The sequence below is a fragment of the Schistocerca serialis genome, chromosome 1, assembly GCF_023864345.2.
Source record: "Schistocerca serialis cubense isolate TAMUIC-IGC-003099 chromosome 1, iqSchSeri2.2, whole genome shotgun sequence".
NCBI lineage: Eukaryota > Metazoa > Arthropoda > Insecta > Orthoptera > Acrididae > Schistocerca > Schistocerca serialis.
The window spans coordinates 850,203,377-850,226,147 of record NC_064638.1 but is presented as its reverse complement, the minus strand read 5'-3'; the positions used below and the strand labels follow the sequence as shown (position 1 = coordinate 850,226,147).

Here is a 22,771-nt window from a genome sequence, read left to right as displayed (position 1 = left end):
TAATGAAGTAATATCTGAAAGAATCTGCATAAATATTCAGTCATATCTGGATAAGATTTCAGAGTAGTGCAAAGATTGGCAACTTGCTTTAAATGTTCAGAAATGTAAAATCACACATTTCTCTAAATGAAAGAGCATAGTATCCTATAACTAATATATCACTGTTGCAACTGGCCAACTCATACAAATACCGTGGTGTAACACTTTGTGGGGATATGAAACGATCACATAGGCTCTGTTTTGTTTAAATCAGATGACAGACTGTGATTTATTGGTAGAATACTGGTGAAGTCTAATCAGTCTACAAAGGACATTGCTTGCAAATCTTACGTAGGACTGGTCCTAAGATATTAAAAAATGCCTGTGGACCCGTACAAAATACGACTACATCTACATCCATACTCCGCAAGCCACTCAACGGTGTGTGGTGGAGGCTACTTCGAGTGCTCCTATCGGTTCTCCCTTCTATTCCAGTCTCGTATTGTTCGCGGAAAGAAAGATTGTCAGTATGCCTCTGTGTGAGCTCTAATCTCTCTGATTTTATCCCCATGGTCTCTTCGCGAGACATACATAGGAGGGAGCAATATACTGCTCGACTCCTTGGTGGAGGTATGTTCTCGAACTTCAACAAAAGCCCGTACTGAGCTACTGAGCGTCTCTCCTGCAGAGTCTTCCACTGGAGTTTATCTATCATCTCTGTAACGCTTTTGCGGTTACTAAATGATCCTGTAACGAAGCGCGCTGCTCTCCGTTGGATCTTCTCTATTTCTTCTATCAACCCTATCTGGTACGGATCCCACACTGGTGAGCAATATTCAAGCAGTGGGCGAACAAGTGTACTGTAACCTATTTCCTTTGTTTTCGGATTGCATTTCCTTAGAATTCTTCCAGTGAATCTGTCTGGCATCTGCTTTATCGACGATCAACTTTATATGGTCATTCCATTTTAAATCACTCCTAATGCGTACTCCCAGATAATTTATGGAATTAACTGCTTCTAGTTGCTGACCTGCTATATTGTAGCTAAATGATAAAGGATCTTTCTTTCTACGTATTTGTAGAACTTTACATTTGTCTACATTGAGATTTAATTGCCATTTCCTGCACAATGCGTCAATTCGTTGCAGATCCTCCTGCATTTCAGTACAATTTTCCATTGTTACAACCTCTCAATATACTACGGAATCATCCGCAAAAGGTGTCAGTGAACTTCTGATGTTATCCATAAGGTCATTTATATATATTGTGAATAGCAACGGTCCTACGACACTCCCCTGCGGCACACCTGAAATCGCTCTTACTTCAGAAGACTTCTCTCCCTTGAGAATGACATGCTGTGTTATGTTATCTAGGAACTCTTCAATCCAATCACACAATTGTTGGTCTGATAGTCCATATGCTCGTACTTTGTTCATTAAACGACTGTGGGGAACTGTATCGAATGCCTTGTGGAAGTCAAGAAACACGGTATCTACCTGGGAACCCGTGTTTATGGCCCCCTGATTCTTGTGGACGAATAGCATGAGCTGGGTTTCACACGATCGTCTTTTTCGAAACCCATGCTGATTCTTACAGAGTAGATTTCTAGTCTCCAGAAAAGTCATTATACTCGAACATAATACGTGTTCCAAAATTCTGCAACTGATCGGCGTTAGGGATATAGGTCTATAGTTCTGCACATCTGTTCTACGTCCCTTCTTGAAAACACGGATGACCTGTGCCCTTTTCCAATCCTTTGGAACACTATGCTCTTCTAGAGACCTACAGTACACCGCTGCAAGAAGGGGGGGCAAGTTCCTTTGCGTACTGTGTGTAAAATCGAACTGGTATCCCATCAGGTCTAGCGGCCTTTCCTCTTTTGAGCAATTTTAATTTGTTTTTCTATCCCTCTGTCATCTATTTCGATATCTACCATTGTGTCATCTGTGCGACAATCTAGAGAAAGAACTACAGTGCAGTCTCCCTCTGTGAAACCGCTTTGGAAAAAGACATTTAGTATTTCGGCCTTTGGTCTGTCATCCTCTGTTTCAGTACCATTTTGGTCACAGAGTGTCTGGACATTTTTTTTTTTGATCCACCTACCGCTTTGACATAAGGCCAAAATTTCTTAGGATTTTCTGCCAAGTCAGTACATAGAACTTTACTTTCGAACTCATTGAACGCCTCTCTCATAGCCCTCCTCACACTACATTTCGCTTCACGTAATTTTTGTTTGTCTGCAAGGCTTTGGCTATGTTTATGTTTGCTGTGAAGTTCCCTTTGCTTCTGCAGCAGTTTTCTAACTCGGTTGTTGTACCACGGTGGCTCTTTTCCATCTCTTATGATCTTGCTTGGCACATATTCATCTAATGCATGTTGTACGATGGTTTTGAACTTTGTCCACTGATCCTCAGCACTTTCTGTACTTGAGACAAAACTTTTGTGTTGAGCCGTCAAGTACTCTGAAATATGCTTTTTGTCACTTTTGCTAAACAGAAAAATCTTCCTACTTTTTTAAATATTTCTATTTATGGCTGAAATCATCAATGCAGTAACTGCTTTATGATTGCTGATTCCCTGCTGTTGAATGTATATCGAGAAGGGCACCACGAATGGCCACAGGTTTGATCTGTGGGAGGGTGTCAGAGATAGTGAAGGAACTGAGCTGGAAGACCCTTGAAGATAGACATAAACCATTCCAAGAAAGTCTACTAGTGAGTTTTCAAGAATTGTCTTTAAAGGATAACTCTAGGAATATACAACAATCCCCTCTGTGTCGCTCACGTAAGGATCATGAGGATAGCTTAGAACAATTACTGCACGCATAGAGTAGAGAGATTCAATCAATCATTCTTCCCGCATTCTGTATTTGAATGGAACAGGAAGAAACCCAAATAACTGGTACAATGGGATGCACCAGTTACCAAGAACCTCATGGTAGGTTGCAGAGTATAGATGTAGTGTGTAAAATGTGTTTGGAATTTGAGTAATAATAGACTCTTAAAGTCCAAAGCAAAAATACACAAAGCTAGAAATAGACTGAACTCATCAAGCAGAAAACCAGATGTGGAGGTTGACAAATTCTTTTCAGAGTAAGATGATGTACCAGATCATACATAGCAACAAGTTCAGTGTCTGAGAAAGTATAGACGATACTGACTGACTTGTTACACCGAGGGGCAGCACTATACAAGAAAGGTACTTGGGCAAACAGCAGAAGTTTTTACAGTGTACAAGAGAACTTAGATGAGAAGATCTAAGAAAAAGTAATCCATTAAAGGGAGACAGATATTTTCGAATAAATTCTAATGGGAACATAAGTTAACAAAATATTCAGAATATATCTGAAAAGTTGAGACATCGGTATGAAAATTTGATAAGAAAAACAATTGAAAGGAATAAAGGTATTCAGAAGACAAAACAGAAATGTATGTTGGCTGGACATAACATTTGATCATTTAAAATGGGTAACATAGTAAGCAACTACAAAGTTAGTACTGTGCAAAATTTGATTTCTTTAAATATTTGTGTAGTTCAAAAGCTGAAGACAGAAATACACGAGACAAATATTTGTATGCCTGAACTAATGCCAAGTAAGGCTTTCAAAACTACTTGAATTGTGAGAAACAAAATATGCCTGGAGATGATTATGTTTTGAAGAAATGGTTAAAACTGGAAGGGAAGGAACACAGAAGAATCTTGCAAAATTATTTGCAGAATTTTTTGCAGGTAAAGAAGATTACCTAAAATTAGGATACTGGTATTGATCTAATTATACTTCACAGGAAAAGGACATAGGAAAGACATGAATAAACATTATCAGCACCCTCTTCATAATGTACAAGGTATTTATTAGAATCAACACCAGTTACATAAAAGTAAAAGAAAACAAATCATCAAATAATTGAACATACTTGCCTTACAAATTGATATGACCCAATGGACAACTTGCAGCTTGTGAACAAAATTGTTGATCAGAACACAGTATGGCTTTTTGCTTTATCTTAGATTTGTAAGTTTTTTGAGGATGTTTTAGAATCACTTACAATGAAGTTTATACTAAAAATACACAACAAACAAGGAACTGATTGAACCTTTGTCAGTATATTAGAAAATATTAGGTTATTTCAGCTAAGCTGTTCACCTCAGGTATTTCCTGAACTGTTTAAGATATTTTAATTCTGTTTTCACCTAAATTAATTATGAAAAAGTTCTCATTAAATGACACGTAATCTCTCTTCAGAGCAACGTTATTTACAGAGATACTGATATCAGCTTTGCTTTCTCAAATGGAACTTCAGTAATTTCTGCTACTAGTATCTAAAAGAGACAAATTTAACAGCTGTTCAGTCTTCAATAGCCAGTTAGTGGTATTGGAGAAATTAGGGTTTATCATATTTTTAACATGAAACTGATTGCTGCCTTACGCCAAAGTATGCATTGTTTGGAATTATTGTCAGATTGACGAATTGCTCCAGATTGACACTGCCAATAGAATCTACTTGCAAAAGCAGAATAGTTGAGAAAAGTTTAATGTAAAATAGATACTAATCACACTTTGTGTTTATGTGGTTGGACTGACACCATCTGGAAGGCTAAAGGCATGGCATGTAAGTATTATTCACCAATTGATTACAGGAACATTTATGTTGTTGTTCATTGCAGAGCCTTGAAAGAAAGGCGCACGTCAAAAATTGAATGGATTTATAAAACTTAGAATTGAGGTATGTATTATTAAATAACAACTTGATGCCACGAGTTTAATGGCAAAATATGCACACTGAAAAATTACAGCAGCAACAGCAACAAGAAGGAAATCTTAAAAGAATGTGGTCATAAAAACTTTCTTAAAATTCCATTTAAATCATCAGTTGTTCAAAATGCCCACGGAAGAGAGATTCCGTTGATATCATTGCACATGCTGCAACTTTATGCTGGTTTAAATCTTAGATCATTGGAACTTACACATGTTTACTTCTTTGAATCGACACCAGAGAATACTGCCCAGTGGCATAAAATCGAGCAGATGTGCAGACCAACTTATAATGCTTTAATATACCCTATCCAGCAACCAGGAAACAGCTGAGGGAGCACTTTTCTAACCACAAGCAAGATGTGGCCAGACACTCATGATACACATATGTATTTGAAGTGATACTTCCTTTAGGAGAGGTGGTAGCACTTTGGTAAGAAGTTTTCTATAACAGATAAGTTTTTTTTTCCATTGAAGTAAGGACCAATCATGCAGTCTCCAGTAAACTGATACCAAATGTTCATACTTCATTGCCTCTGGTCTTCAACTTGGCATTAGCCAGTGCAGATTTTCAGCAGCGCAGTAGCACATATTTCTTACTCAGCTTTTTGTTATTTACAGAACTATCTTAATTGGTAAAGAGAATTCTGAGAACAGCTAGCCTATTGTCCTAATGTCACATGATACTAATGTATCTGTAAATGTGTAAAATTACCTACATTAATTTATTGATTTATGCAACAGTAGTTATTTCATAGATATGTAATATCATAAAAAATGTTCACTATATTAGTGACAATCTTTTCCAGGATTTAATTATTTTCCCTGATGACTGTGAATTTAAACGCGTAACTCAATGCACAACGGGTCGTGTTTATGTACTAAAATTCAAATCTTCCAACCGAAAATTCTTCTTTTGGATTCAGGTAAGTGTCTTTATTTCATGTTAAGAAACTTAAGATAGCCTAGTTATTTAGATAGTTATTTGTAAATGCCCAGCTGAACAACTAATGCAAACATTGTAACTTTAAAGTTTTTAAAAATATCCTTTATTAAATAAACAATTTAAATAGTATTTTTTTCACTACCATGAGCCCTTCATGTGCTGAAATGGTAGGAGACTCAGCTATCCATATTTTCTCTTGACTTGCTGTCATTTACTATTCTGTATCTTCTTCGTCTGATCTTCCACATTGCATAATATAAAACTTAGAAAGCTAATACATTAGGAGACAGAATTGCTGCCGTGTAATTACTTTCAGGTGGCAAAATGTATTGCACTAGCTATGAGCACATAAGTGCCACACTGTTCTAGTTTCTTCTGCAGGTTGACGAGAAGGAAGGATGAGCTGTCTGTGAATTGTTATTGCTGCGGTCTTTTTATGCCAGTAGGTTGATGGTTCACGAATGTTTTTTTATGTCTTTCCACTTTTCACTGCTTGAGGTTTTCAGAGCATCATACTATAAAATTTCTCTCTCAACCATCTGCCTAATGATCATTCAAGGTTCATCGACATGTCTGTTTTGCTAAATTTATTTGAAGGTGCACAGTTTGTTTGTTATCTTGCTTTTCCATGTCACCATGAATCATCTTCCTTGTGTATTTGAACACTTCTCTCTTCACCTCGCGAATTCATAAAACTTGTCAGGTTATTCCAATAACTGAGGAAAGAGTTTGTAGTTCTCACCATGTACCTTTAGAGGCAGATGTGGCCCATTCACATGCGTTTGGCATCATTTGAACAGTGTGGCCATCTTGATCCCGCCAAAAACGGATAGATCGGAAACCCTATGACCAAGCTATCAGCGGATGTTATTCAGTAGCATTTGGCAACAGAATCTAGCAAATGTTTGTCGAACTGTGAGTGCAGCCTCTGTCTTCCCCAAGGAAGGAACTCTTAGGTGTGAAAGCTGGGATGGTGTGTCATTTAATTTTCATGTGTGTGTGTGTGTGTCAGCAGTACTACAGGTTTTCCCTCCTAAATGTAAATACAGGCCAGCAATTGCCTCATACATTACCAATATAATACAAAACTGTAAATCAGTAAGCCATGAGTAACATTGTTTCAAAGTAAAATTTTTGTATTGAAGATGTTACTAGGTGCTGTCACTTATCTTACATTTAGATTTACGATTTCTGGTTAACATGACTATTGTCAGAGCCAGGAAAAAATCCTTGAAAGCATTGGCATACACACATTTAAACATATATTTTCGTTACCTGCTTTCCTGTACAAGTTGCACATTTTTGCATATACCTGTTACTGTCCCACAACACAGTAACTGAATTTAACAGTAATTTTCCTTGTGATGCACAACACCTCTCTTTCAGTTTGATAAGCATCTCTTCAACACTCTTATACGTACAAAACAAAGTGGCGATAAAAGGTGCTGCTCTTTTTCTTCTGTACCTTTTTTGTAGTCCAACCAGACAAGGGTCCCAGGTGGATGAACTATTTTCGTAGAATGTATTATATGGTTGTACCTCTGTATGTTACTCCAGACCATTACTCTTAGATAGTTTAAAGTTGGCCCTGTTTTCAGTGATTTCTTGTCAATAGTGCAATCAAACCATATTGGATCCCCCCTTCTATTTATGTGTAATATTTTAGTGTTACATTTAGTTATGTTCATCATAAACTACCAGACCTTGAGCCAGTTATTAGATATTGTGGGGATTTTCCTGCATTTTGATAGTTTTTTGACTCGTATAGACAGTAGCATTTCTACAGACAGTATTGTGGGAACTCCAGACATGATTCAGTACATAATTTATGTATATTGTAAACATCCCTTGAACACTCCCACTAGATACTCCCAAAGTTACTTTTGCATCTGTATTTTGTCTTGTTAATAAAGTCACGCTGGGCTCTGTATGTGGCTGACCTGAACCCAGACCAAAACTCTGGTCTGATGCTCAGTAAGCTCTTGTTTTGCTCACAAAGTGACAGTGCAGAAGTGTTGTGGTAGCTTTCCAGAAGTCAAGAAATACACGTCAACCTGACCAGTGATTTCTGTTGCACTATACATAAAAAACAAAAAGTTCAGAAAAGTTTTAAAATTTTCAGCCATAATGCTCAAATTGTCAGTAACAACAACAACAATAATAATAATGTCCTAATTTTAGCTGTATAGTATAGTTTGCTTACATGTAGTATTTGGAGCAAACATCCTTCACTTAGTCTATTTAATTACAGAAAACCCTTCTTCTAAGCACAAAAATTGACTGCATGTACAGCCGTGGACAAAACGAGCGAGACCCCTCGTCTTTTCGTTATGCTGATCTGCACAGCTTTAAAGTTTGCTACACAGCATAACAGGCAAAGCGATGAAGTGCTACCAACATACTATGCACAGGTGTGAAATTGAAAAACTACCTGAACTTTGTCAGACTGTTAGCAATCATGTGTAAGACTATATTAATGCTGATTGGTGTGTTAAGCACAACTCGTAAATGTAAGATATAAATGAAAGAAGAAACGCTAACTAGTATCAACTGTACCAATAAAAATGAATTTCAGCTTATCGAGATAACATAACTGTTTTAGTAAGACAAAGTACCCCAGATGGTTATGAATTAGCAAAATATTATGCACATTCAGCCACAAAACGGTCTGCGTCAAGGTTCAGACCAGTCATACTGGATTACCGTTGCTGACAAACCATGAAAGTGTGCTAATTTAGCAATGCGTGAAGATTCATAACGAAATTCAATTAAAAATCGTTCAGTGCCACACTTAAGTCAATTCATTTATTCACAGAAGTGGAAAAAGTAGGCACTAACAAGTATGAAATACTAAAAGATTTTCATATTTACATCCAAGGGCATCGGTGCACAATAAAGGTAGCAGTAAAACGTATTGGACGCGCGAGAATTTCTTACAATTGCTTTACTGATAGTCTATCTGCCTTCATCGAGATTAGAACTGAAAACAAACCAGACCTCCCTAGCAGTAGCAAACACCTTTCACTACGCTAGCAGACAACCCAGGCAAACAGCCCTCTGTTATTACCCCACACATGAATAAGCCGGCAATTTTGCAATGAAAATGGCAAAATGATCTGCAGTTTCTGTTGCGTAGAGCTTTCTGGACTCAAAAACATGAATTTTCTACCTTCATGTCACAGCTTATGTGGCAGTCATTCGGGACGTTTATCGAAATAACAAAATATTGTTATCAGCGAGTAAATTTAGTAGGATAATTCTGTTCCACCCCAGGAAATAAACGGCGACATACCTGCCAAACGTATTCTACAATGTCTCGAATTCTCTATTAGACTTGCCACAGCCAGAAATCGTTCATTAGCCGAAGTGTTTCTTAAGCTAGCTAGCAATGGGAATGTTCACACTTCTAAAACGTGTTGGCATTAATATTGGGATCTGAATTATCAAGTGTATAGGCAAATGGATTTTATTTGCATTCCTGTAAACGTGATTTGGATCGAAAGCGTAGCTACGATTAATATATTGTTGTATCGACTGCAAATAAAACATTACGAATAAAGAGTGGGGGAGTTATTTATGCGGCCCTCATCTTCAGTAAGTGTTGCAGCTATTTTCGTTGTTAGGATTTCGTCACATAAATCGGTAAAAATGGAACCCTACTAGTCTCACTTTTGACTGTCTATCTGTGTACCCAACCCTTAAAACCTGTTTACCTCGAGTACAGGTAGACCTAATAAGCGGAACTTTATCACACTTCCTGCGGTATACGGTCCCTTGGTGGTGTAAAAAATTCATTTTTATTAGTACTGTTCATGCTAATTAGCGTTTCTTCTTTCATTTACATCTTATATTTACGTGTTGTATAATACAGTAATCAGCATTAATATAGTCTTACATGTGACTGAAAACAGTCTGACACAGATTGGATAGTTTTTCAATTTGACGCCTTGCCTTGTATGCTGTGTGGCAGACTCTAAAGCTGTGCGTATCAGCATAACGAAAAGGCGAGGGGTCTCGCTCGTTTTGTCCACGACTACAGTACTGATGTTTGGTTTTTCTATCTTTGGATCTAGGGCATATCATGCATCTGCTTTGTAGTAATGATATATTTCTTTTTTTTTTTTACGGGCAGCATAATTGGAATTTCCTACTCAGTCTGAGTTGAAAATTTGCGTGAAAATGCTTTAGACCAGGGGAATTTTCTACGTCACACGTTTCCGTCATCCTCCATAAACAAAGCTGCACTGATGTTGAAATATATCATCTACAGTGTGTAAAAGTAAACTACCAAAGTGTTGAAGTACAAATTATACAGAAACTCGTTTAAACATTGAGAAATTAAACCGGTTCGTGAAACCCCCATCACAGTAATGAAAGGTTAAAAATGACATCCTTCAAACATTAAATATGGTACATTACCTCTATGATGAAAAAATGCAAAAATAGATATGCATTTGTGTAGCTGTAATATTTGTGATTTTAGTACTTGCGATCAGCGTGTAACTTATAAGGAAAAAAAGATTAAATATCAAACTATGGGCATTGTCTGATGAACTATATTAAAAAGAAATGAAGTTGTCAATAAACTCTGTGATAGAGCTATGTGTATATGGTTTCTTTAAGAGGGATATTCTTGACGAAAGATCCTTATCAGAAATGTTACATTCCTAATTAACAAAAAATAACTCTTCCAGTTCCCACATCACTAAGTATGCAAATCTTCATAAACCTTAAATGGTTGTTAATGCAACAAAACAATTGCCCAACAAGGAACTTTTAACGAAAGCTTCTTCAAAATGGAAATAATAGTTAAGAACTGTCAGCTGCTAATTTTTATTTACTGAATGGGTGTCCATTTGTGCTATGTCGCCACTTATCGTACCCATATGTAGAAGTAGGAAGTCATCATAATTGGCAATACTGCCAACCTATGCAATCTACCAGTGTGTGGCACTTGATGAGTAATTGATGAGTAATTGTTGTACAGCAGGGTTCATTTAATTAAATTTCATAATCAGTACTGCAAATAAGCACCACATTTCAGCATGAATGTCTCTAATATGCTGTCACAAAATTCAGTTGTTGGCAGTGAATGAAGTTAACTCTGTTTTTCTGTAGTCAACGATGAGCTGTAAGTGAAAAATGATGCATGAATGTGATTTATTTAGAATGTTGTGTATTGTGAGAAATCGTATTGAAGTGTTGAAATATGACTGATATTTGTAAGTATTTTGTACCTTTTAAATGAATGAAAACCAAAAATGAAAGGGTGTGAATCAAAAAATCACTACCTATGATGAAATATGACAAAAAGAGTGAGTAAAATTAAAATATATCAATTAAAAATCCCATTCATTGTTCCGATGGCTTAAAAAAGGATCTAGCCATAATCTGTGTCGACTTGGGTGGAAAGGATGCTAGTATCTTGGTTAGTATTTTGGATGTCAGAAATTACATTGGAAAAAAGGAGATTGACAGTTTAAAAAAGTATAAAATTTTATTGAATCCATGGCAAACTGACAAAATTATAATTTCAAGAATAACAGATAGTATAAAGAGAACATTTCAGTTGGACTGGCTGTCATCATATCCATTATTGGTTTATTCTAAAGTAGTGAAAGGTGAGCATCATAAGTTGTGTGCACTTTTCTTGCCATGTATAACACATGGCAGTCATAATGGTTTATTCATAAGCAGTCCATTCACGAATTTCAAAAAATTTCACAGATCTCCAACAATGCATGTGAATTCTGAATGGCATAAAGGTGCAGTTGACAAGTCAAGCAATTTTGTTGATCTTACGACACACAAAACTGAGTAGAATAACTAATTATTGAGAAAAATAAAGAAGGAAGCTTAGGGTTTAACGTACCGCTGAAATTGAGGTCATCAGAAATCGAGCATGTGTTCAGAGTAATTCGAGGATGAGTTATGAAATTGGTCATGCTCTTTTAAAGGAACCGTCCCAGTATTTGACTGGAATGAGTTAGGTAAATCACGGAAAACTTAAAATTCGAATGGCTGGACATGAATTTGAAACATCATTGAGAATATTGTGAAATTAATGATGCTAGATTGAAATTGGTTGTTTTTTTGGATTATGTAGCTTGCCTTTAAGAGGAAAAACAAAGCAAATTCTGTTTTTTATGGTATATTGCGATTAAGAGTAGAGTCAGTGGATGAAAGATTGCAGAAATATTTTGAAAGTGCCTCTAAAAATGCTATGTATATATCTCATAGAATTCAAAACAATTTAGAATCTGGAACAAACTGTACAGTTTTGTTGTGTATTACCCTACAGGTTGTGTGTGGCTGGAAACACAATGTAGTTTCCACATAGATAAATTTGAAAATCTTTGTTGAAGCTTGTGGTAATGGTTCAAAGGTGCAGATTGTGAGAAATGTTATACTTACGAAATTTTTGAAGGCAGTAAAACAATTGAGAGATTTGGGCTTACGGCAGGACCAACAGGAGAAATTAAAATCTGGGAACGTAAAACACATTTTATTATGATTATATTGTCATTTATCATTACTGCTTACTATGTAGCGGAGATGACGGGTCACAGCTAGGCACAACAAGAAGGCTGTCAGACAAAGCTTTCGGCCAAACAGGCCTTCATCAGAACAACTACTCTCTCTCTCTCTCTCTCTCTCTCTCTCTCTCTCTCTCTCTCTCTCACCACACACACACACACACACACACACACACACACACACACACACACACACAAAACCACAGTCTCGGGCAGCTGAAGCCAGACTGTGAACAGCAGTGCATGATGGGAGAGGCAACTGGGTGGTGAAGGTGAGGAGGCGGCTTGGGTGGGGAGGGAGAGGAATAGCAGAGTAGGGGTGGAGGATGGTAAATCACTGCTTGTAGGAACGTACAGGGATGAGGTGGAGAGAGGGCAGGGCAGCTGGCAACTAGGTACAGCTGGGACGTTAGACACATGGTGGGGTGGGGGTGGGGGTTAGTGGAAAAGGAGAGTAGTAAAAATACTGTGGGTACCTTGGTGGAATAGAGGACTTTGTAGTGCTGGAATGGGAACAGGGAAGGGGCAGTATGGGTAAGGACAATGACTAACAAAGATTGAGACCAGGAGGTTTACGGAAACACAGGAGATATGTGATGGAAAGTTCCCACCTGTGTATCTCAGAAAAGCTGGTGTTGGTTGGACGGATGTGGATAGCGTAGGCTGTGAAGCAGTCACTGAAATGAAGAACATAGTGATGGGCAGCATGCTCAGCAATGGAGTGGTCCAGCTATTGTTGGCCACAGTTTGTTGGTGGACATTCGTGCTGACAGACAGCTTCCTGGTTGTTATGCCCACATAGAATTCAGCACAGTGCTTGGAATTTAAGGATATATGGAACTGGTCTTCTGTCTAGGTCTATTACAGTGATATGGGCCATGAGGCAAGGGACTGGGTGCAGGGGTTGTGTAGGAATGGACAAGGATGCTGTGTAGGTTTGGTAGGTGACTGTGGGAGGGGGGGAAGGATAGTGGGTAGGCCATCTTCATTCCAGGACACAACAAAAGGTAGTCAAAACCCTGGTGGAGAATGTGATTCAGTTGCTCCTCTCCTGGTTGTTACTTAGTCATGAGGGGAATGCTCCTTTGTGACCAGATGGTGGGACTTGAGGTGGTGGGTGACTGGAGAGATAAGGCATGAGAGATCTGTTTTTGTTAAGAGTTGGGAAGGTAATTACGGTCTGTGATGGCCTCAGTGAGGCCCTTGGTATCCATATAGACGAGCCACCTGTGGCCATCGCATCTGTAGAGATGAGCGGTCCCTCTCAAAATATACCAAGTGGCTCACTGAGGCCTTCACAGACATAATTACCCTCCCAACCTTGTACAAAAACAAACCTTCCGTGCCTTATCTTCAGCTGCTCACTACCTCCCAAAGTCTTACTGTCTGGCCATGAAAGAACATTCCTCTCATACTCAGTACCATCCAGAAGTGGAGCAACTGAATCACTCTCCACCGGGATTTTGTCTACCTATTGTTGTGCCCTACCCACTATTCTTCCCACCCGTCCCACAGTGGTATTCTGTCCGCTGCCCACCGAACCAGCACAACATCTTCGTCTATTCTTACACAAACCCTGTTCCCAGTGCCTTGCCTCATGGCTCATATCACTGCAATATTTCTGTATGGAAGACCTGTTCTATGCATCCTCCCACCACCACCTAATCAATCTGGTCACCAGCATCACCTACCTATCTCCCCAAAGGCAGGGCTACGTGTGAAACCATTTATGTGATCTAAAAGGTAAACGGTTGCCACTGTGCTGCATTCTACGTGGGCATGACAACCAGCAAGCTTCTGACCACATGAATGGCCACCTATAAACTGGCCTAGAAACAGCTGGATGACCTTGTTGCTGAGCACGCCGCCCAACACAACGTTTTTTATTTCAATGACTGCTTTGCGGCCTGTGGCATCTGGGTGCTTCCCACCAGCTTTTCTGAACTGCACAGGTGGGAATTCTCCCTGCTATATATCCCAGATTCCTGTAACCCTTTGGCCTCAACCTCCATTAGTCATTGTTCTTACCCATCATGCCCCTTCCCTACTGGAGTTCTTTAGGATCTGTTCTGTATTCTACTATCTGGTACATTGAATGATTTTGCATCCCTAATCATTAAATCACTGTAAAAGTTGTCACAACTACACTTACATTTACACTTCCTAGTCATGCTCGTTAATTCTGTGTATCACTGGCGGTACGTCTGTTCCGGCTTTTCCCGCAAGCGAAATAACTGATATCTGACTGCAGCTACTTGGACTTGCTGGTCATAATATTGAGTGGTCACAATTGAGTTAATGCAGCGATTACATGGTCATAACTAAGTTCACCGGGAGACGCAGTTGGGACTAGTTTTTATATTAACCGAACACTGGGGACCCCACAATCGAAAGAAAGTATTACAGCTTTACAGTACATTGCACTCTATGAACTTCACAATGTGTTTGGAACTGTTAGGTATTAGAGCCATTCCTCTTCGGTGTTGTTAAATTGCCGGAACGGTGGTATGCTGGTCGGTGGCACTTGTTGGCCTGATTTGTTCATCGGTTGTGTGGCCGACACAGGTTGTACAGCCAGTAATTGTTGTACTGTCATTAGTAGGGCAGCAATTTGTAGGTTCTGACCCTGAAAAGCTTGTGTTGGATGCATCACATAGGGCTTCTGCAGCTGAGGCAGTACAGGGGCAGGGGATTGAGGGGGTGGGGTACCCATGGTTTACACTATTATGTTATAGCAAAAAAGAAAACGAAGCCTCTGAAAAGAGAAATTTGATTAGTTCTACAGCTCCTCTTCTGGAATATATGCAAGAACACAACAACAAATTAGCCACATGATCCCCCCTGCAAGCTAAAACACAAGAGAAGCAAGCAAAATCGTCAGTCAAGTTGATTAACTGCGATCTGCACTGAATTATCCTCGTCGCCAGTTTTGCATCATCTTGTTGCCACTGTAGAGTCTTGTGCCACGGGAAGCAAGGGGAGGATGTTGTTTGGTGGCCAGTATCCTCTTTCCACAACACAGCGGCACACATGTATTAACAGGGTTCTTTATTCATAAGAACAGGAAACTACTTATCTTTAAGCAAGCTGTTGTGGTACAAGCTCTTCCATAATAACCCATGTTAGCCTCACTGCTGGTGAAGTAAAAGTCCCACTATAAACACCACACTCTCGTAGCCAGTGACTTGAACTGACAGACGCCAATTAGAATAGTGGCTGAGCTAGTAACTGAGCTGACTGTGACTGATACTAACTCTGTCTGCATATGTACTGACTGTTTGTGACTGACTGGGCACTCTGGTCCATGTTGGCGATCTAAATACTGGTGGTCGAGAGGGTGTTGCTTGCGAGTCTTTGGCCACTCTCCTGATAGGCGTGCTTGATTCAGCACCTATTATTGATCTTCTTGCAATATCTTTGCTGACCAGTGTCCTGATGACAGCTTGCATCAGCACCCAAGATAAAAATCCAACAAAGACAAATTTACCGACGTGAGTGTTTGCTAGGTAAAGTGCAGTGAATGCCCAGTATAGTTCGTGTCAGGCTGGGTGAAGATTCTGATCTAGATGTGAAGAACATACAAATGCATTTAGATGCAACACTCCCAATAAATCTGCCATGGCTACTTACGTTAACAACACAGTCGTGCCTTCGACAACATAGATAAAAATCTAATAATATTTTACAGAGTAAACAAAGGCAACTAACTGAACCTCTGTGAAGAACTCTGAATTCACAACAGAAAACATTTGAAGTACACACTCAGTGACAAAGCTGAGAGAGTGGCATTGAAATTCTGTAGGAGCTTATCGAATATACTACTCAATGCAGAGTAATGTTTACTTTTGTCTAGTTTTGAGTGACATAAATCACTAAAAATTTCGAAATCACAAAACCAAAAAGTAAACAAAGAAATATGCTGAAATTAGGTTTATAGTTTTATTATTTTTCACATTTTCTTGTTTACAATAATGATAATCTTGAGTGAAAAGGTTGTAGATAATTATGCACTTACACATATGTTATCTGTATCTTTGATTCGCAGTGTAAGCTAGTAATGAATGCTGTTCGACAAAAAAAAAAACACTGTATCTCTACATTCACACAATCTCAGGACTGTTCATTTTGTTAGGTCATGTTTTTGTGACAAGTGGAGATGAAAATGTGTGTTTATGACAAGGGTCAGGTTCTTTCTGCTTGAACATACTATAAGTAGCTTTATTATTGTTTAAAATTTGTAATCCTAGTGCCCTATTATGTTAACATGTGTTGATTATACCGTATTTGGAGTGAATTGAAACTCAAAACAGGCAACTGGATACACGCAGAAAACCAAAATCCGCATGAAGATAAGGTTGTAAGCCTATGGAATGCCTCATGGGAGAAAATAAAAAGTGACTGACACAGAATTTTTTTTAGTTTATCTTTTATATACATGATCATAAAATAGGTCCCATAATTCTGTAACAGACTGAAATCAAAGAGCTAGACCTGTAAATGCTTGCATGTGATCAATGCTTCTTGAAAATGGAAATGGTCTACACCTTTTCCCCCATCATTTGATGCTCTGTCTTGCCTCAGTTAGGTATGACAACCTGCTGCCTGAAGGGGAGCAACTTCTGTCACATGATCTGTTTAGAATCAAACAGTTATCATGTCAGATCCAGATATGTTTTCACTGTTGAGTGAATTAGTTGATTTTCTATTGTGTGAGATTGCTTCCCAATGTCTATCATTTCTTTTTCAATGATTGGAAGTAGAAACTTTAAGACAATTACTCACAGTTAAGCAATTTCAGCAGTCTGGTCTCAGTATTTAACTCCTCTCTTGTTACCACCTGTTTCACTGCGCAAGTGAATTGGTGATATTGGTCCATTTATTGACTTCATGTAAGAACAAAACACATCAGGATTTTTGGTCAGATTGGTTGGCAGAATTTTGCTTTTGAATTAATTGAAATTTTCTGTTAGTGTTCTTTCACTCATTTTCACTTTATTCAGCTTTGTTTGTCAGCAAGGATCTTGATTTGGCTTAAATCATGAAGTTCTGTTTGCTTTTCAGTGACTTGCTAAAACAACTATTGAACTATTTCTGTTTTCCACATTCGTTTCTAAGGCATATTGTTCAATTCTTTTGAATTTTTTCCATTTGTGCACAACATCTTGGTCCTCTGAGATGAATATTTAATATTGATAGCTTAGATACTTTGTAATTTCTCCTGGCGCACATAGTTTCGTATGTTCCTTAATGTTTCCTTTATCACTTATAGCCACTGATGTAACAGTCTTATGGTATCTAATTTGCTCCTCACTGCTAACTGATTTACAGAGTTAATCTGTCAGTTGCTAGTTGATCTAAGACATTAACCTCATGGGTCACTTCTATAACTATATGTTTTAATTGCATATTTCTCCTATTGTATAGTTGGTCAACAAAAGTCCTCTCATTTTAAAATAGCATTAACAGGAAATTTACCTGTGGTACATTTAAAGTTGGCTCTGAATTGCTGTGCCATTAATGCTCCTCAGGCAGGTGGTCTATTAAAGCATCAGATTTCCTTGCTTGAGCCACCTAAGATGCTTATCTTCACCTCAGTATTTACAACTATAATCAGTAAAGTATCGCCGGCCGGTGTGGCTGTGCGGTTCTGAGCGCTTCAGTTTGGAACCGCGTGACCGCTACGGTTGCAGGTCCCCCCAGGGGGTCCACAACTCTTTCGTGGATACGTGCGTGGCGAGCACGGGGCCCCGAGCCATTGCAGCCTTCTTTCTCTCCCGGGCTGCATTTCCTTTCCTTTCCCTTCCCCTCCTTTCCCCTCCATACCCCTTTCCCCTCGCCCTCTCCTCTCTCTCTATTGGTGTCCTTGCTTATGTTGGCCCCCGCTATCCTCCTGGTTCTGTTGGTTCTACACTCCGGCTTTTTTTGCGTAATCATCTCCTCCTTTTGGCGTTCCTTGGTCCCCCTCTGGGGTTTGACCTCCATTCCAAAATTTCTCTTCCGTAGTGTGAGCCATTTGGGGAAGAGCACCTTACCTAGTGTCTCCGACGTGTGCCCTCATAGTACATTCCACCTTTTCTTTTACGTCGTTGTCTGATGCTAGGGTGCATAGCCAGCACGGTAGCCAGCCCGTGTGGTGGGGTCGCTATGTACCCTTTTGGTTGAGCCCCCTGAACACACAGGGATCACACTTCTGATACCTGAGCTGTGACCTCCTCATGCATGCCTTGGAGTGGTTGCTCGTCATCCTGGAGCATCGGAACTCCCGGCAATGGCCGCCGTGCCAGACGGCCCTTGCTGTGGCTGGGTGGCGCCCGTGAGGAGAGCCCCTGATCGGAGTGGGTGGTATCAGGGCGGACGCTATGCAGATGAAACGCATACGGGTCCAAAACTCTGGCCGCTCTTCTGCGGCCGTCTCTCTGCGTGGTACTGATTCCTCAAGTGCTGCTTCTCTTGCCCCTTCGGCCTTCCCTTCCGTGGCTACCCCCTGGGAGGAGGGTCAGGCGCGTCGTCTAGGGGCAAAACCTTTCCCCCGTTATCTAGTTTGCACCAGGACTGATGGAGATACTTTCACCAGTGTCCAACCTTTATTCTTTGTGGAACACATTGAAGACAAGTTCGGCGAAGTGGACTCCCTGAGCAAGATGCGGTCGGGTTCGTTACTGATAAAAACTGCTTCGGCCGCCCAATCTGCGGCCCTTCGTGCCTGTACCCATCTTGGCACAATTCCCGTGTCCATTACCCCTCACCAGTCTCTAAATATGGTACAAGGTGTGATTTTTCACAGAGACCTCATCCTTCAAACTGATGAGGAACTTCGGGACAATCTCGGACGGCGGGGTGTTCACTTTGTTCGGCGTGTTCAGAAGGGTCCTAAAGATAATCGTATTGATACTGGTGCCTTTATCCTGGCCTTTGAAGGGGATACCCTTCCTGAGAAAGTTAAGATTATGGTCTATCGCTGTGATGTGAAGCCGTACATCCCACCTCCTATGCGGTGTTTTAAGTGCTTGCGTTTTGGCCACATGTCTTCTCGCTGTACCCAGGACCCTCTCTGTGGTGACTGTGGACGTCCACTCCATGAGGGGAGTCCCTGTGTTCCCCCTCCTGTATGTGTAAATTGTCGTGGTAGTCATTCTCCTCGTTCAGCAGATTGCCCCGTCTATAAGAAAGAAAAAAAGATACAGGAGTATAAGTCTCTTGATCGTTTAAGCTACACAGAGGCCCGTAAGAAATACGCACGATTGCACCCTGTGTCCATGACATCTAGTTACGCCTTGGTTACATCTTCATCCCTTCCTCCCCCTTCCTTACCCCCATCCCGGACCCCTCTCCTTCCCCCCTCCCCTGCGGCTCCCACACCTTCTCCTCTGGGCGCTGCTCCCCCTCCCCAGCCGGAGAAGTGTCCCACTCCTTCGGCGTCTGCCGGTCAAGGGCGCCTCTCCCGGGATGCCCCTTCCCGGCACCTTCCAGGTCAAAGGTCTGCTGCAGCGCGGCGACCGCGAGAGCCGCGGTCTATCGGCCCCCCGGTCGCCCGGTCTCTTTCTGTTCCTGATCTTGCTGCAGCTGGCTCCATTATGCCACACAGCCCTCCTCGATCTCAGCCTGAAAAGAAGAAGAAACATAAGTCCCGGGACAAAGAGCCTCTGGTGTCACCAGAGGTCCCTTCCCCGGCTTCACAACCGGATTCTGACCTGTCGTTTATGGATGTCGCCCCCTCCTTGTCGGTGACGGGTGGGGACCCGGCGGTATGACTGGATTTAGCGTGTTCAGCCCTCATTTAAACCATCGTTCTGTGGTTCTCCAGTGGAATTGTAATGGCTACTATCGTCACCTTCCGGAATTGAAATCCCTTCTTTCGTCCTACTCAGCAGCTTGTGTGGTTCTCCAGGAATCTCATTTTACTGATGCTCACTCACCGACCCTCCGTGGGTTCCGTGTTTTCTGTCGAAATCGGGTCGGACCCTTGCGGGCTTCTGGTGGCGTTTGTACGTTAGTCCGTACAGACATTGCTAGCACGTGGATTCCTCTCCACACTACATTGGAAGCGGTTGCTGTTAGGGTCCACTTAGACTCTGCAGTGACAGTATGCAATCTTTATCTCCCTCCTGACAGGACTCTTACACCTGCTGCCTTAACCACCCTTCTTCAGCAACTTCCTCCTCCCTTCCTCCTCCTTGGGGATTTTAATGCTCATCATCCTTTGTGGGGCAGTGCCTTTCCATCTAGACGAGGTCTTCTTAGACCAATTTATTGCAGACCACGACCTATGCCTTCTTAATGATGGCTCCCCTACTCATTTCAGTGCTGGTCATGGTACCTTTTCTGCCATTGATCTTTCTCTTTCTTCTCCCTCTCTCCTCCCTTCATTACACTGGTCGCCACACGACGACCTTTGTGATAGTGACCATTTCCCGTTGATTATCACGCTCCCTTCCCGCTCCCCGATGGACAGGTTACCTCGTTGGTCTTTCCACCGCGCCGATTGGCCTCTATATACTGCACAGGTCGAGTTTTCTCCCTCTTTGTTGGGTTGTATTGATGACGTCCTACGTGACGTGTCTGCCGCGATTGTTCGCGCTGCTAACCTTGCTGTCCCGCGCTCATCTGGACAATTTCGTCGTCGGCAAGTCCCGTGGTGGAGTACGGCCATTGCCATTGCCATCCGTGATCGCCGTCGAGCTTTGCAACACTTTAAGAGGCACCCATCTGTAGCCAGCCTTTCTACCTTTAAGCGCCTTCGCGCTAAAGCCCGTTATTTAATTAAACAGAGCAAACGGATATGTTGGGAACGATTCGTTTCTTCCCTTGGTTCCACTGTCCCTCTGTCACGGGTATGGGCTACACTTCGCTCTCTCCAAGGTTGCCATCGGCAGTCCACCCTCCCAGGCCTTCACCTCCCAGATGGCATTTGTACGGACCCATTAGTTCTCGCAGAACATCTTGCGACCCATTTTGCAGTGGCATCAGCGTCGGCCTCCTATCCAGCTGCTTTCCTTCATCAAAAACAGCAGGCTGAAGCTGTCACCTTATGTTTCACCACTTGTGAGTCAGAATCTTACAACGAACCTTTCACTGAATGGGAATTTCTTTCTGCTCTATCTTCTTCTCATGATACGGCCTCTGGCCCAGATTCCATTCATAACCAGCTGCTTCAACATCTCAGTGCTCCACAACGGCACCATCTTCTTCGGGTGTTTAACCGTATCTGGCTCCAGGGTGACTTCCCTTCTCAGTGGAGGGATAGCATTGTGGTTCCTGTCCTTAAGCCTGGTCAGAACCCCCTATCTGTTGACAGCTATCGGCCAATTAGTTTGACCAATGTTGGTTGTAAGTTACTTGAACGGCTGGTAGCCCGTCGGCTCACTTGGGTCCTCGAATCTCGGGATCTATTGTCCCCTTACCAGTGTGGCTTTCGAGAGGGACGATCTCCAATCGATCATTTGCTTCGCTTGGAATCCGCAGTTCGGCAGGCTTTTTCCCAGCGCCGCCATTTGGTTGCAGTGTTTTTTGACCTTCGCAAGGCCTATGACACGGCCTGGCGCCATCACATCTTACTAACCCTTCATCAGTGGGGTCTTCGGGGCCCACTCCCGATTTTTATCCGCCAGTTCCTGATCCATCGGTCATTCAGAGTTCGAGTTGGTACTGCTTTTAGTTCTCCACGGACCCAGGAGACGGGCATCCCACAGGGTTCTGTCTTGAGTGTCCTTCTTTTCCTCATTGCTATCGATGGACTTGTGGCCTCTGTCGGTCCCTTGGTCGCCCCTGCCCTGTATGTGGATGATTTCTGCATTTGGGTTAGTTCCTCCTCGATGCCATCTGCAGAACGGCAGCTCCAGGTGGCTATACGGCGTGCCTCTGCATGGACCCTCTCACACGGGTTTCAATTCTCTCCTTTAAAATCGCGGGTGGTCCACTTCTGTCGCCGTACTACGGTCCACCCTGATCCAGAGCTCTATCTCGCTGCACAAAGATTGCCTGTGGTTCCACAGTTTCGTTTCCTAGGTCTTCTTTTCGACAACAAGCTCACTTGGCTGCCCCATATCAGACTCCTGAAGGTAGGATGTTTCCGAAAACTCAATGTCCTTCGCTTCCTTGCCCACTCCTCTTGGGGTGCGGACCGTTCCCTCCTCCTCCGTCTTTATCGTGCTCTAGTTCTGTCACGTTTGGACTATGGTTGTCAAGTTTATGGTTCAGCTGCTCCTTCCACGCTGCACGTGCTGGATCCAGTCCACCATCGTGGTATCCGTTTGGCCACCGGTGCATTCCCTACGAGCCCTGTTGATAGTCTCTTGGTTGAAGCTGGGATCCCCCCCCTTTCTGTTCGGCGGTCCCAGCTTCTGGTGTCTTATGCCCTTACTATCCGTTCTTCTCCCGCTCATCCTTCCTATTCTATCCTATTCCCAGACCATGGACGTCGCCCGCCTGACTCCCGCCCTCGGGCGGGTTTACCGGTTGGGCTGCGCCTTGCGTCTCTTACCCGTGATTTTCGGCTTCCTTCTTTGTCCTGTCTTCCTCGCTCCCTCCCCTCCACCCCTCCTTGGTTAGTTCCTCGGC

At 41.7% G+C, this 22,771-nt stretch overlaps 1 protein-coding gene across 3 annotated transcripts in view; it reads left to right on the top strand.

Moving 5' to 3' along the window:
• Positions 1-22,771, top strand: part of LOC126485188 (proteasomal ubiquitin receptor ADRM1-B) — a 110,882-nt gene that overhangs the window by 7,658 nt on the left and 80,453 nt on the right. For all 3 annotated transcript variants that reach the window (XM_050108858.1, XM_050108857.1, XM_050108859.1), the window contains exon 2: positions 5,542-5,658. In XM_050108858.1, the coding sequence (XP_049964815.1) occupies positions 5,542-5,658 (117 nt within the window). The remainder of the gene's footprint in view (positions 1-5,541; positions 5,659-22,771) is intronic.